This window comes from Lichenostomus cassidix, chromosome 27 (genome assembly GCF_008360975.1).
Source record: "Lichenostomus cassidix isolate B80296 chromosome 27, HeHo_3.0, whole genome shotgun sequence".
Taxonomy (NCBI): Eukaryota; Metazoa; Chordata; class Aves; order Passeriformes; family Meliphagidae; genus Lichenostomus; species Lichenostomus cassidix.
Window position 1 is genome coordinate 5,333,994 of NC_139507.1, and position 15,187 is coordinate 5,349,180.

The 15,187-nt window shown below is 62.6% G+C and overlaps 1 protein-coding gene across 1 annotated transcript in view; it reads left to right on the forward strand.

Moving 5' to 3' along the window:
* The first annotated feature begins 4,991 nt into the window (after positions 1–4,991).
* Positions 4,992–15,187, forward strand: part of NGFR (nerve growth factor receptor) — a 21,047-nt gene continuing 10,851 nt past the window's right edge. The window contains exons 1-3 of the mRNA XM_085083485.1: positions 4,992–5,144; positions 8,456–8,597; positions 14,068–14,427. Coding sequence (XP_084939611.1) covers positions 5,103–5,144; positions 8,456–8,597; positions 14,068–14,427 — 544 coding nt within the window. The 5' untranslated portion in view covers positions 4,992–5,102. The remainder of the gene's footprint in view (positions 5,145–8,455; positions 8,598–14,067; positions 14,428–15,187) is intronic.

Sequence of the window (15,187 nt, forward strand, 5' to 3'; positions counted from 1 at the left end):
TCGCTGCCCTTGATTCCTTCCCGTCCTTCATCCCCGAGCCACGGGCAGGGATTTTCTCCCCGGGATCGTTTGGAGTCAGGAAAGCCCTGGTTTGTCTGCCGGGCAGGCAGAGCAGGGTTTGGGTTTAGGTTTGTTTTCACCGCCGTGGCTCCATCCTGCTGGGGTTGGATCTATCCTATAGGCACTGGATCTGTCCTGCAGGGATTGGATCTATCCTACAGGGTTTGGATCTGTCCTACAGGGATTGGATCTGTCCTAAAGGGATTGGATCTATCCTAAACGGATCAGCTCCATCCCATAAGGATCAGCTCCATCCCATTGGGATCAGCTCCATCCCACAGGGATCAACTCCATCTCAGTGGGATTGGATCTGTCCTAAAGGGATCAACTCCATCCCACTAGGATCAGCTCCATCCCATAGGGATAACTTTATCCCATAAGGTTTAGTTCCATCCCATAGGGATCAGCTCCATCCCATAAGGATCAACTCCATCCTACAGGGATTGGCTCCATCCCACTGGGATTGGATCTGTCCTAAAGGGATCAACTCCATCCCATAGGGATCAGCTCCATCCCACAGAGATCAGCTCCATCCCATAGGGATAACTCCATCCCATAAGGATCAGCTCCATCCTGCAGGGATCGGCTCCATCCCACTGGGATCAGCTCCATCCCACTGGGATAACTCTATCCCATAAGGATCAACTCCATCCCATAGGGATCAGCTCCATCCCACAGGGATCAATTCCATCCCATAAAGATCAGCTCCATCCCATAGGGATCAATTCCATCCTGCAGGGATCAGCTCCATCCCACAGGGATGAGCTCCATCCCACTAGGATCAGCTCCATCCCGCTGGGATCGGCTCCATCCCATAAGGATCAGTTCTATCCCACTAGGATCAGCTCCATCCCATAGGGATCAGCTCCATCCCGCTGGGATCGGCTCCATCCCACAGAGATCAGCTTTCCTTTTCCCTCTTTTCCGCCCCTCCGCAGCGCGGAGGTTCCTCAGGAGGGCCTTATAAGGACCCGCGGCTTCATCCCCCGTTCTCCCCCCGATCCGGTGATGGATGGCGCTGGAAAAACAGGGAAGAGAGGGAAAAGGGCAGGGGGAGCTGGGAGCTGTCAGGCGGGAGAGCTGAGCGGGAAAGGGGGATGGAGGAGGGAATTGCGGGGGGGATATCAGGGAGAGTAATCCGAAGCAGATCGGGGCAGTGAGGGTAATGGGAATCAGGTTTGGGGCGGTTTGAGGAATGCTGGATCCTCCTGCCCCGGGGGTTTTGGGGTCACAGCCACGCCCGGGGGGAATTTGTGCTCGGGAGCCCCCGGACAGCATCGGGATGGCCCCAGAGTGTCCCATGTGTCCCATGTGTCCCTAAGCCCTTCAGTCCATCCCACTGGGAATTCATCCTTCCCTGCTCCACCTGCACTGGCATTGCCCCATTCCCATGAGAATAACTGACCCCATTCCCATAGGAACAACTGATCCCCATTTCCATAAAAATAACAGCTCCATCCCTATAGGAATAACAGCCTCATCCCTATAGGAACAACAGCTCCATCCCTATAGGAACAACAGCCCCATTCCCTATAGGAATAACAGTCCCATCCCTATAGGAATAACTGACCCCATTCCCTATAGGAATAACAGCTCCATTCCCATAGAAATAACAGCTCCATCCCTATAGGAACAACAGCCCCATCCCTATAGGAATAACAGCTCCATTCCCTATAGGAATAACTGACCCCATTCCCATAGAAATAACAGCTCCATCCCTATAGGAATAACAGCTCCATCCCTATAGGAACAACAGCTCCATCCCTATAGGAATAACTGACCCCATTCCCTATAGGAACAACAGCCCCATCCCTATAGGAACAACAGCCCCATTCCCTATAGGAATAACAGTCCCATCCCTATAGGAACAACAGCCCCATTTCTATAGAAATAACAGCTCCATCCCTATAGGAACAACAGCCCCATTCCCTATAGGAATAACAGTCCCATCCCTATAGGAATAACTGACCCCATTCCCTATAGGAATAACAGCTCCATCCCTATAGGAATAACAGCTCCATCCCTATAGGAATAACAGCCCCATCCCTATAGGAACAACAGCCCCATTCCCATAGCAATACCACCCCCATCCCAATAGGAATTCTTCCCCTCGGAGCCGATTTCCCGGAGCTCTCCCCATTTTCCCAAGGCCGGGGAGGGCTGAGCACGGCTGGGTTAAGGGAGCAGTGGGAGTTGTCCCAGCCTGTCCCTCCCCGGCTGCCCAAATCATGGGAAAGCTTTTCCCTGAATGGTAAAACTGCTCCAGGCAGGAAGGACAACCAGCGGCCTTGGAATTGTGCCTCTGGACTCTTCAAATACAATTATTTTTCCCCCTCACCTTACCCGGAACAGATGGGATCAGACCTCATTCCCACGCCGAACCCACTCCAATCCCAAACCCCATTCCCACCCCATTCCCATTCCCATTCCCATTCCCTCCCCGCGGGTTTTTCCTCGCGGTTCTCCCTGCCAGCCCTGCCTGGCCGTGGATCAGCATTTCCCGAGGTGAATTATTAATTCATCCTCATTTATTCCTCGCCATTACCGCGGCCTCGGCTTTGTCGGGAAGGGAATTTCACCTCGGCTTTGGAGTAAAAGCCATAAAAACTTCTCCGGCACGGCTGAGTGTTTAACCCGGGCTGGGCCTGAGGGCTCTTGTGGGGTGGGGGAGAGGGGAAAACCCCCCAGACCGCTCTGGGATTCGGAGGAGCCTCAGGGAGATAACGAGGGGTGAAGTCCCCACGAGGGTGGGAGGGACTCAGCGCAATATTTCAGCTCTAATTGGCCTTTCGCTAATTAATCCTGCCTTGTATGGCATCGTCCCTCCGGCAGGGAACTCCTCCATCCGTGACCCCCTCGGCCTGCGGGGAGCAACAGGAAAAATCCTGGAGCTGCTCTCCCACCCCAAACCCAGCCTGGTGGCACCGGAGCGTCACTGGGAGCCAATTCTGGGTTCCCACGATGGCCTCGGGGCATTTGGGGACTCTGATCGGCCCCGCTGCAGAGCCAGGGGCAGGTGGGTGGGTTTTGGGGTGACCTGAGGGGTCTCAACTCTCCCAGAGTTCCGTTTCCCCCCAAAACCACCCCCAGAGCCGTTGGGTCTAACCCCAGGAGGTGACAGCAGATGTGTCACCTCGCGGAGCCGGGAAAGGGCAGCGACATTTTTAGGACCAGGGAAAACCAGGCGTGTGCGACTTGGGGAAGAATTCCGAGGGAGCCGCGGAGGGCCGGGATGGGAGCAGGAATTTTCCCTTCCAGCCTGGCGCAGCTGGAGCCCAGCTGGGCTTCTCCAGGGCCGCATTTTTCCCGGGAATCATCCCGGACTGGCGGGGACAGAGCTCGGGGACCTCGCGGTGTCCCCTGCAAGTGCATCCCACACACACAACCAGCGGGGACGAGGAGGAGGAGGAGGAGGAGGAGGGATTAACCCAAAGCCCGAGGAAAACATCTGGATTTCTGGATTTGCCACTTGCCGCGGCGAATTAATCGCGGGCTGCCCTGCCGCTCCCCCTCCGTGCCATCTCGTTCATCCCCGTCTGGCAATTCCTCCCGGAATGTCCCCAGGGATGTTGTCCCAGCCGGGGGACACTCGGGCACCCCGTGAATCCCAGGTGATCCCAAAGAAACCCCATTAAAATGCCGGATTGTCGCTGCCCGCCCCACCCCGGGTGGCATCTCCCCGCGGGCACATCCTGCCCCGGTGCCACCTGGCCCCGGCGTGGCGCTTTTGGCTCCCAAACCCTCTCCATGTGGCTCCCAGATGTTGCTGCCGTGCCGGAGAACAAACGGCAGCTTTGGCTCGGCTCGGATCCCGCGGAAAAGCTGGAGCGAGGGAATTCCGAGCAGCTTTTCCCGGGACGAGCCGGGCGGGAGCGGCAGGCCCGGAGCTCCTCCGAGATCCCAAAATTGCCTTTTCCAGAGGAAATCCAGGAGCGGCGCTTTCCTGCCGAGAGCCGCGGGGATGGAGGGAGCTGAGGGCTGCGGGGCTGGGAACGGCTGGGTTTGGGAACCCCAAAAGCACCTGCGGAGCTCCCGGGGGAGGAAACACCTGGAGCTGGACTCGCGTGAGGCCAAACCGCCGCGCCGTGGCCACCGCGGCCACAGGAGCCACTCCGGGGTGGTGACAGCGCGTCCGGGCTGCTCCCCGTGGCACCAGTGACCCGATCCCATTGTTCCGGCGATCCCACAGAGCTGTTCCCGGGGCTGACGCGGCGCTGCGGGATGAGGCAGCAGCCCTGGCATCCCTGTGGGATGTGGGAGGGCAGGAGGGCAGCCGGAGTCACCCTGAGAGGGACAAAGGATGGTGGCACGCGGGGACCTTTTCAGGGACCACGGGACATCCACATGGGATTTTTCTGCTCTGCAGGGCTGAATGACAAAGATTGGATTCAGACCCCGCCGCGTGTTCCCCTTTGGGGCCTCTCTGTGTCACCCGGACAGGCTGGGGGTGTCCCCAGTTTGTGGGGTGTTGTCCCTTGTCCCCTGCAGCCAGAGCAGGTCCGGTCACCCCATGGATCCCATAGATCCCATAGATCCCATAGATCCCATTATCCCATCCCATCCCATCCCATTATCCCATCCCATCCCATCATCCCACAATGTCACCAGTGACCCCATCCCGGGGACAAGGACAGGGACAGAAGGACAGAGGCAGGAGGGATGGACAGCAGGATGAAAGGACAGACAGACAGACAGACGGCACAGGAGGAAAGCAGCTGGCAGAATTGCGGAACTGAAGCATTCAGCGCGCCCCAAAAGCGCTCCGTGGGCGGGCGGGGGGCTCGGGGGGCTCGGGGGGCTCCGGGCTTTGTGTGGCGGCGGAGGGTGCGGAGCTCCGTGATGCTCCGGGGGCGTGGAGGAGGAGGAGGAGGAGGAGGAGGAGGAGGAGGAGGAGGAGGAGAGGGAGGAGGGACTTGCAGCCTTTTCTGGCCGCCGCCGCGGTGGAGGGCGGCAGAGCGAGGGCAGCCCGGCCGCGCTCCGGCCCTCGGGGCTCCCCGGTCCCGCTCCGGTACCCGGGGCTCCCCGGCCGCGCTCCCCCCGCCATGGCCGGGCTGCTGCCGCTGCTGCTGCTGCTGCTGCCGGCGGTGAGTGGGGGAGCAGCGGCCCGGGGAGCCCTGGCGGGAGGGGATGGAGCGGAGAGTCCCGGGGGCACCGGGAGCGGCGGCGCGGGGACAGCGCGGAGCGGCTGCGGGGGATGCAGGGTCCCCGAGGCACCGCCGGGGGTGTTTGGAGGGTCCCGGGGGTCCCGGGCTGCTGGCACGGAGGGTCTCGGGGGTGCCGCGATGTGGGCGAGGTGTCCCCGGGGGCTCAGGGGACAACTGAGGCAGGCGCGGTGTCCCCGCCGAGCGGGGCTGGAGGGTCCCGGGGGGGCGAGCAGAGCTCTTTGGGGAGCGGAGGGAGGCGGCGCGGGGAGCTGGGAGGGCATGGGGGTCCCACAGCCCCCCGGGTCCCACAGCCCCCTAGTCCCACAGCCCCCCTGGTCCCACAGCCCCCTAGTCCCACAGCCCCCCGAGTCCCACAGCCCCCTGAGCTCCGCAGAGGCTGACAGAGCCCCAGGCAGGGGCGGCGGGGGGAGCAGCCCACCCTACACCCCCCAGTGCCTCACCACCTTCCTCCCGCTGCCCCAAACCTGTCCCAGACTCTCTCTGCTCCAAACCCCCCAGAGCCGAGGCTCAGACCCTTTTCCTCGCCGTGCCCCCCGGATAAAAGCTCCAGAGCACGGCGGGCAGTCGGGAGCGGGGGGCAGCCGGGGGGTCCAGCCGCGCACCTGGGGCTGGGTCGGGGCAGGAGCTGCCGGGGGTCCCAGGGGGGTCGTCGGGCAGCCGGACACCCCTCGGGCAGGATATTGAACTGCAGCTCGGCGGCTCCGGCAGGGAGGGGAGAGGGGAGAGGGGAGAGGGGAGAGGGGAGAGGGGCTGCACCGCCGTGCCGGGGGGTGGCGATTTCCCCACATCGCCACGGGATCGGAGTGGCCAAACCCCCAGGGACAGCGGGAGGGGACAGGAGGGACCGGAGATGTCGCAGGCAGGTGACTCGCCGCGATTTCCCCCAGGGCATCGCCCCTCGCAGCCCCCCGTGCCGTCCCCACATCGCCACCTCGGGGGGCTGGCTTGGCCACCTCTGGGGCTGCCTTGGCCACCTCGGGGGGCTGGCTTGGCCACCTCGCGGGTTAGCTTGGCCACCTCTGGGGCTGGCTCTGTCCCCCGGCATTGCACCTGCGGGGCTGGCAGTGTCCCCGAGGACCCCAGCTGTGCCCCCAGCTGTGCCCGCACCCCCGGGGATCCCCCAAACCCCTGCCCTCGCCCCCCGTTACCTGAGCTGCCGGCCCGGGGCCAGCGGCAGAGCCCTGCCGGTACCGAGCGCTGCCGGACCGCAGCTCAGTCGCGGCTGCTGAGCTGCCCAAACTCCGGGAGCAGCCGGGAGCCGGGATTTGGCTTCTCCCTGCCCGGCTGCCTCGCCAGGAGCGGCAGACCACCGGGATTTAGCCTCTCCCGGGTCCCGCCCGGCTCGGAACAGCTCGGTTCCAGCTCCGGGCTGAGCTCCAGCTGGACCCTTCATCCCTCCCTCGCGGCTGTCGCTGCCAGAGCTCCCAAATCCCGCTCGCATCGCCTCCTCCTCCCCCCCGGCAGCCCCCCGAGCTGGCCCCAGAGGCAATTAAAGCTCCCCGAGGTGTCGCGGCTCCCCCGGCCGCCTGTCAGGATGCTTTACGGCGTTAATAGCGCGGCTTTGTCACCCGCAACGCGCGCGTTTCCGCGGCCTAACGCGGACCAGCTGCCCCTCCGGCCCCGGGGGGCTCCGAGCCCCCAGACCCCCGCGGGAGCGGGGGAAGCGACACCTGGAGCTGGGAGCGGGAGGAGGGTGGCATTGGCCCCGCGGGGAGGGGACAGGTGGCCGGACAGGGCAGCCGGGTGGCACCGCCGGTCTGTCCCACGCCGAGCCGCTCGCAGCTGCCGCGGCGTGGGAGGGATGGGAGCTGTGGGGTGGCGGGATGCTCTGGGGTCTCGGGATGCTCTGGGATCGAGAGCTGGGAGCTGTGGGGTCGCTGGACTCTCTGGGGTCGCTGGGCTCTCTGGGGTCGCTGGGCTCTCTGGGGTCGCTGGGCTCTCTGGGGTCGCTGGGCTCTCTGGGGTCGCTGGACGCTCCGGCCGCTGCTGTGGTCAGCCCGGTCACTATTTCTAGCCAGGCACGCTCGGATGAGCTCGGCCAGGTTGGCTCCGAAACCCCAAAAACGCCCTTCGGGAGAGGCGGGTGGGCACTGCCTCACCCCAAACCCCTCCCCAGGTGACATTTGGGGTGCTGGGAGGCTTCCCGATATCCCAAATCCCGGAGTGGCATGGAAAAAGGGCTGGGAAAGGGTCAGGAGAAAGGGAATGGGAAAAGGTCTGGGAAAAAGGCTGGAAAAGGATCAGAAAAAGGGTCTGGAAAAAGGGCCAGAAAAAATGGGCTGGGAAAAAATGGATCTAGGAAAAGGTCTGGAAAAAGGGTCTAGGAAAAGGGCTGGGGAAAGGTCTGGGGAAAAGGTCTGGAACCAGGGCTGGGAAAAGTGTCTGGAAAAAGGGCTGGAAAAGGGTCAGCAGAAAGGGTCTGCCAGGCCGGGCTGGCGGAGCCGCGCCAGGGCGGGGGAGCTGCAGGGTAATTGGAGCACTTTGTCATTCCCTGCCTGGAATTGGCGCTCCATTGTCTCGGCCCCGCCGGATGCGGCGCAGCGAGCGCGGAGAGGACTCAGCCAAGGAGCTGCCGAGCCAGCCAGATGCGCCCGGAGGGAGCCTCCCGAGCCCCCCGAGCCCCCCGAGCCCCGAATCGGCCGTGGCTGGGGGGCAGAGGGACTGTCCGGCCCTGGGCTGAGGGCCGAGGGAGCAGGAGGAGGGCTGGGATGGCCGGGAGAGGATCCCTGCACCCCGCGGCGGTGGCCAGGAGGGGTTTTGGGGACAAAGCGCTCCTGCAGGGTGGCCTGTGGCACCTTTGTGGCTTCCGAGGGTGGTGGCAGGTTGTGGCAGCCAGGCAGGGATGTCACCGGAGCTCCCTCGGTTCTTCATTTCCGTGGATTTCCTGTCCCCAGGGGATTTGGGGGAGCAGAGCCACCCAGGCAGGAATTGCTCCTCTCCCAGGCTGGGAAGGGCTGAGCCCTCCAGGACAGCCAAATGTCCCCAGAGGAGGTGGCTCGGGTGAGGGACAAGGACAAACAGAGTCCCCAACCCCCCCGGGGCTCTCCTGTCCCCCTCCATCTGCAGAGCTCAGCAGGGCTTTTCCCGGCCAGTGAATTTTGCCAGAAAAAGCGCTTTTATCCCCAATTATGCACAGTGTGAGATGTCACCCGCAGCCGGCCCTGCCCTGGCTGTCACCTCGGTCCCTCCCTGGGGACAGGAGTCACTCCCGGCTCTGCTCTCTCCGCCAGGGACCCGCCGGGGGCTCCAAGGACAGATGTTTGTCCCAGATGTTCACCGCCAGCGGCGAGTGCTGCCGGAGCTGCAATCTGGGCGAGGGTGTGGTGCAGCCGTGTGGGGTCAACCAGACCGTCTGCGAGCCCTGCCTGGACAGTGAGTACCCCAAAAACCCCGGGGGGCTGTGGGACTGGGATTGGGGACAGTGAGTACCCCAAAAACCCCCGGGGGCTGCTGTAGGACTGGGACTGGGGACAAGGGACAGGGACTGGGGACAGTGAGTACCCCAAAAACCCCGGGGGGCTGTGGGACTGGGATTGGGGACCAAGGACACGGATTGGGGACAGTGAGTACCCCAAAAACCCCCAAGGGCTGCTGTGGGGCAGCGACTGGGGACAAGGGACAGGGACTGGGGACAGTGAGTACCCCAAAAACCCCCGCGGGGCTCGGATTGGGGACAAGGGACAGGGACTGGGGACAGTGAGTACCCCAAAACCCCCGGGGGCTGCTGTGGGACAGGGATTGGGGACAAGGGACAGGGATTGGGGACAGTGAGTACCCCAAAACCTCCCCAGGGGCTGCTGTGGGGTTTGGGGTCAGGGTTTGGGATGTCCCCCAGCCTCGTTCCCCCCTGGAAGTGTCACAGCATTCCCGGGTCATCCATGTGCTGTGACAGGAGGGCTTTGGGTTGGATTTGGGGACATTTGGATTGAAATGGGATATTCTCCCCTCAGAATGGGAATGGCACCGCCCCAGAGCTGGGCCTGGGTGTGATTTGGGGTGGGATTTGAGGTGGGATTTGGGAATCATCCCTGTGTACCACAGCAGTCAGTGATCCTCGTGGATCAGGATATTCCCTGAGCCCCTCATTTCCCCAGAAACCCACCCTGTCAGTCCCTGTTTCCCCGATTTGCGATCTGCCGATCCCAGCCACATTCCCAGCCCTGTCCCCTTCCCAAAAACCCCCTTTCCCACCTGCCTGACCTCAGCTCCACCCCAGCTTCCTCCCACCAAAAAAAACACCTTCATTTTCAATTCCAAACCTCTCAAAAGCCCCAAAAGAGCAGCAAAACCGAGCGGGGAGCAGCCAGTCCCAGGCGGGAGGGCAATGCTGCTCTCCAGGCACAATTCCCGAGCCCAACGCTCCATAAATGTCGGTGGGAGCAGCGCGATGAGCCCCGCGGGAGCTCCGGCCGCGGAACTCGGCCAGGAATCGCTGCTCAGACAGCCGCGGGCGGCCCAGAGCCCCGGGGAGGCGGAAGGACGAGGATTTGTCGGGAAAAGCGGTGCCAGGGCAGCCCGGGAGGCTCCGGGGATGAGCCTGGGGAGGGGGAAGGGATGAGAGGAGGCTGAGGAGCAGAGCAGGGACAGCGCAGGGCTAAAAATACCTCTGCGGAATCGATGGATGGTGCTGCCTGCCCGAGCCCGGGGGAGCAAATCAGCCAGGGATGGGATGGATCCGGATGAGGGATGGATCCCAATAAATGAGGGATGGATCCCAATAAATGAGGGATGGATCCCAATAAATGAGGGATGGATCCCAATAATGGATGGATCCCGGTGAGGGATGAATCCCAATAAATGAGGGATGGATCCCAATAATGGATGGATCCCTGTGAGGGATGGATCCCAATAAATGAGGGATGGATCCCAATAAATGAGGGATGGATCCCAATAAATGAGGGATGGATCCGGATGAGGGATGGGATGGATCCCAATAAATGAGGGATGAATCCCAGTGAGGGATGGGATGGATCCCAATAAATGAGGGATGAATCCCAGTGAGGGATGGGATGGATCCCAATAAGGGATGGATCCCAATAAATGACAGATGGATCCCAGTGAATGATAAATCCCAGTAAGGGATGGATCCCAATAATGGATGGATCCCGGTGAGGGATGAACCCCAGTGAGGGATGGGATGGATCCCAATAAGGGATGGATCCCAATAAATGAGGGATGAATCCCAATGAGGGATGGGATGGATCCCAGTGAAGGATGAATCCCAATGAGGGATGAATCCCAATAATGGATGGATGAATCCCAGTAAGGGATGAATCCCAATAATGGATGGATCCCGATGAGGGATGAATCCCACCAGCTGTGGGGTTTGGGTCCCATCGAGGTCTGGATCCCACCGAGGGGAAATACCCTCCGACCCCTCAGCTCCTCCCTGAGGAGGATTTTGGGGTGGGAAGGGAAGGAGAGCTGCAAACACCTCAGTCATCCCTGGCTGGGATGGGGAGTAGATCCCTGCGGCCCTGGAGCCCCCGGATCCCCCCAAATCCCCCTGGATTCCCCTGAATCCCCCCGGAGGTCCCCGCGGCGGGCCGGGCAGGTGAGAACAGCCCATGGCAGCCCAGCCTGCACCCCAGGAATGCGGCACAGCCCAGGGTGAGCATCCCCACCTTCCCCCCGGGCTGCTCCTCCCCGCGCCGCCTTGGCCGCGCTCCCGAGCCCCGAGTCCCGATTTCCCGGCGGAATTGGGAATTGTTTCGGATAAAAATCCACCACCCCCGAGGCGTGACCCCTGCCGAACCGGGGGGCTGCGAGACAACACCCCAAACGGGGGTTTAATTCCTGATTTTCCCCTTCCTCCCCATCCCAGCCCCCCAATCCCCGGCTGCTTTATCCATGATTTATTTATCGCTGCCGGAGGGAGGGAGGGAGAGGCCGGTTTGGATCTCGGCTGTAATTGCTCAGCTCCGATCCCTTCGGCTGCCGCGGCAAATGTGCGCACTCAGCCGAAAGCCTTTCCTGGCCACTTCCCCGCGCTAATGGGGCCATCAATAATTCAGCATAATGCGAGCGATGAGCCCAGCTTAATGGGAGCCGCGGGTGTCGCCGCGGGGCTGCTGCGGCGCTGCTCGCCCGGTCGGGCACGGGGCAGGGGCGGCTCGGCCACCGCGGGCACCCCCTGGTCACCCTTGACCACCCCCAGACCACCCTGGCCACCCTCTGGTCACCCCCGGACCACTCCTGGACCACCCTGGCCACCTCTGGCCATCCCCAGGCCACCCCCGGGGCACCTCCGGGCACCCTCTGGCCACCGTCTGGCCACCTCCGGGCACCCCTGGCCACCCCTGGACACTCCTGGCCACCCCGGTGATGCCCGGACCATCCCTGGGCAACCCCCAGGCACCCCTTGGCCACCCCCGGACCACCCTTGCCACCCCCAGACCACCTCTGGCCACCCCCTGGCCACCCCCTGACCACCCTGAGCACCCCCTGGCCACCCCGGGACCACCCTGGCCACCTCTGGCCATCCCCTGGCCACCTCCGGGCACCCCTGGCCACCCCTGGACACTCCTGGCCACGCCGGCGACGCCCGGACCATCCCTGGGCAACCCCCAGGCACCCCCTGGCCACCCCTGGCCACCTCCAGGCACTCCCGGGCAGGTGGCACCAGGGCCAGGGTGCCCAGAGAGGCTGCGGCTGCCCCAAACCTGCGAGTGGCCAAGGATGGGACAGTGGGGTTGTGCCTTCTGTGGTGCCTCCTGACCCCAAACTGTCCCCTGGGGTCCTGCGGGTCCAGGGAGGAGCAGCAGAACCCCCGGGAATGGCACAGGGTGAGGGGATTTGGTGTTCGGGGTGAGAAAAACCAGCCAGCCCCGGGTGCTCAGGGAGCTCCAGATCCCCGAAATTCCTGTCCCCAGCTCGGTGTCAGCTCTGTCCCTGTCCCCACCTCGGTGTCAGCTCTGTGTCCAGCTCGGTGTCAGCTCTGTCCCTGTCCCTGTCTCAGTGTCAGCTCTTGTCCCTGTCCCCATCTCGGTGTCAGCTCTGTCCCAAGCCTGTCCCCATCTCGGTGTCACCTCTGCCACTGTCCCCACCTCGGTGTCAGCTCTGTCCTGTCCCCAGCTCGGTGTCAGCTCTGTGTCCATCTCGGTGTCACCTCTGTCCCTGTCCCTGTCTCAGTGTCAGCTCTGTCCCTGTCCCTGTCTCAGTGTCAGCTCTTGTCCCTGTCCCCATCTCGGTGTCAGCTCTCTGTCCATCTCGGTGTCAGCTCTGCCCCTGTCCCCATCTCGGTGTCCGCTCTGTCCCAAGCCTGTCCCCATCTCGGTGTCACCTCTGTCCCTGTCCCCACCTCGGTGTCCCCCGCGCAGCTGGAAGTGCTGAGGGCAGGAATTGTCCTTCCCAGCGCCATCCTCGGCGTGGATCAGGGATCAGCTCGCTTTCCGAGGGGCAGGTCGAGCTCCCCAACACCTCCTCCATCCCTCAAAAAAACCCCAAAAATCCCGGAATTTCCCTCGGATGAGGGACAGGATGATGGCCGGGAGCAGCAGCGCGGGGACAGCAGCTGCGCCCTCCAGGACAGACTGTGACCCTTCTTCCGGGGCTAAAAATATCCCCGAGCCCTCCGGGAGCGCGGAGCGAGGCTCGGCATTGATTTCCCCGGCAGAGAGTCCTGCGGGATGAAACCGGAGCGCCCGGAGCGCCGGGGTCAGGCGGAGGCGGCGATCGAGCGTTGTCACCTCCCTTTGTCACCTCCTGCCGCATCACGGCGCGGCCGGGGACACGGGGAGGGGGCGCGGGGACCCCCGGGGACCCCCGGGACGGATGTGGGGAGGAAGGAATGGGGTGTGAGCAGCAGCGGTGGCTGGGGGATTCCCACAGGGGCTGTCGGGAGGTCAAAAATGGGGATAAAATCAGGAAATTGCCAGGGAGGGCTGGAACCCAGGGAGCTGGGAATTCCCAAATTCCCAGCGGAATTCCCAACGGGAAAAGGGTCAGTGGGAAGAGGAGGCGGGAGTGGGGAGGTGTTATAGGGGAGAGGAGCTCGGGGGATGATCGTAGCTGGGGAATTTCTGCGGGAATTGGGACGATGTTAATGGGAAAAGGAGGTGGGAATGGGGAAAGTGTCAATGGGAAAAGGAGCCTGGAGGGATAAAGGGAGTTGGGAATTTCTGTGGGAATGATGAAGGTGTCAGTGGGAAGAGGAGTGTTCAGGATAATGGGAATTTCTGCGGGAATGATGAAGGTGTCAGTGGGAAGAGGAGTGTTCAAGATAATGGGAATTGCTGTGGGAATGGGAAGAGGAGCTTGGAGGGATAAATGGAGTTGGGAATTTCTGTGGGAATGGGGAAGGTGTTAATGGGAAAAGGAGCACTGGGGGATAATGGGAGCTGGGAACTGCTGTGGGAAGGTGTTAATGGGAAGAGGAGCCTGGAGGGATAAACGGAGCTGGGAATTTCTGTGGGAATGGGGAAAGTGTGAGTGGGAAGAGCCCCGGGAGATGCCCGGAGCTGGGAAATTCTGTGGGAATGGGGAAGGTGTGAATGGGAAGAGCCCCGGGAGATGCCTGGAGTGGGGAATTTCTGTGGGAATGGGGAAGGTGTGGATGGGAAGAGCTCCGGGAGATGCCCGGAGTTGGGAGTTTCTGTGGGAATGGGGAAGGTGTCAGCGGGAAGCGAAGCCTGGGGGAGCCCTGGAGGTGCTGGGAGAGCCGCAGAGGGAGATCGCTCTGCTCCTGAGCCCAGAGGGAAACGCTGGGGATGGAAACAGGGATTTGATCCCAAACATCCCCCAGGCTGCGCCGGGAGAGCCGGGTGACCATGGGGTGACGGCGGGATGACCAGGGGGTGACCGTGGGGTAACCACAGGGTGTCCCACTGCCACCCTCCCGCAGGTGTCACCTACTCGGACACGGTGAGCGCCACGGAGCCCTGCAAGCCGTGCACGCAGTGCGAGGGGCTGAAGAGCATGCTGGCTCCCTGTGTCGAGTCGGACGACGCCGTTTGCCACTGTGCCTACGGCTACTTCCAGAACGACTCCAGCGGCAGCTGCCAGGAGTGCCGCGTGTGCGAGGTGGGCTTCGGGCTGATGTTCCCCTGCAAGGAGCACGAGGACACGGTGTGCGAGGAGTGTCCCGAGGGCACCTTCTCCAGCGAGGCCAACTTCGTGGATCCCTGCCTGCCCTGCACCACCTGCGAGGAGAACGAGGTGCTGCTGCGGGAGTGCACGGCCACGGCCGACGCCGAGTGCCGCGGTAAGAGCCGGCCAGGGAGGGGTTAAACCGCGCCCGGTCCTTGTCGCGGCGCTGCTGCCACCGCGGGGACAGTGCTGCTGGAGCTGCCCGGGGTGGCTCGGCCTGGGTTTGGGGAGATTCGAGTGTGGGTCAGCCTGGGTTTGGGGAGATTTGAGAGTGGCTCGGCCTGGGTTTGGGGAAAATTCTGAAGCTGCCGGGTGGATTCCTAAATAAGCCTGGATTTTGGGAGAATCCTGGAGCTGCCCAGGGTGGCTCAGTCTGGATTTGGGGAGATTCGAGTGTGGTTCAGCCTGGATTTGGGGAGAATCCTGGAGCTGCCGGGTGGATTCCTAAATCAGTCTGGATTTAGGGAGAATCCTGCAGCTGCCGAGTGTGGCTCAGTCTGGATTTAGGGAGCAGCGCTGGGATCTCCAAATCCCCACCAGCACCCCAAACCCAGCCCCAGGAATAGGGGAAAGGGAAGCAATAGGGGCAGAGCTGAAAACGCCGAGCCGTGCCGGGGTTCTGAGCCAGGCTGCTCCATCCAGCCGGGAGTGCCCGCGGCGCTGGGCAGGGACAGCAGCCATTCCCTGGCAGCAGAGTCATTCCGTGCCCCGGGAGCACCGCCAGAAAAGCGCTTTGTCCCTGTCGCCGCTCCGGGGCAGCTCCCGAGGAAGGGTCGAGTAAATGCAGCCACAAGTCAAGGACACAGGGTGGCTTTGTCCCCCCGGAGCCGCTGGGAAGGGTGGCGGGAGCGGCGACACGGCGGGGCAGGGTGGCA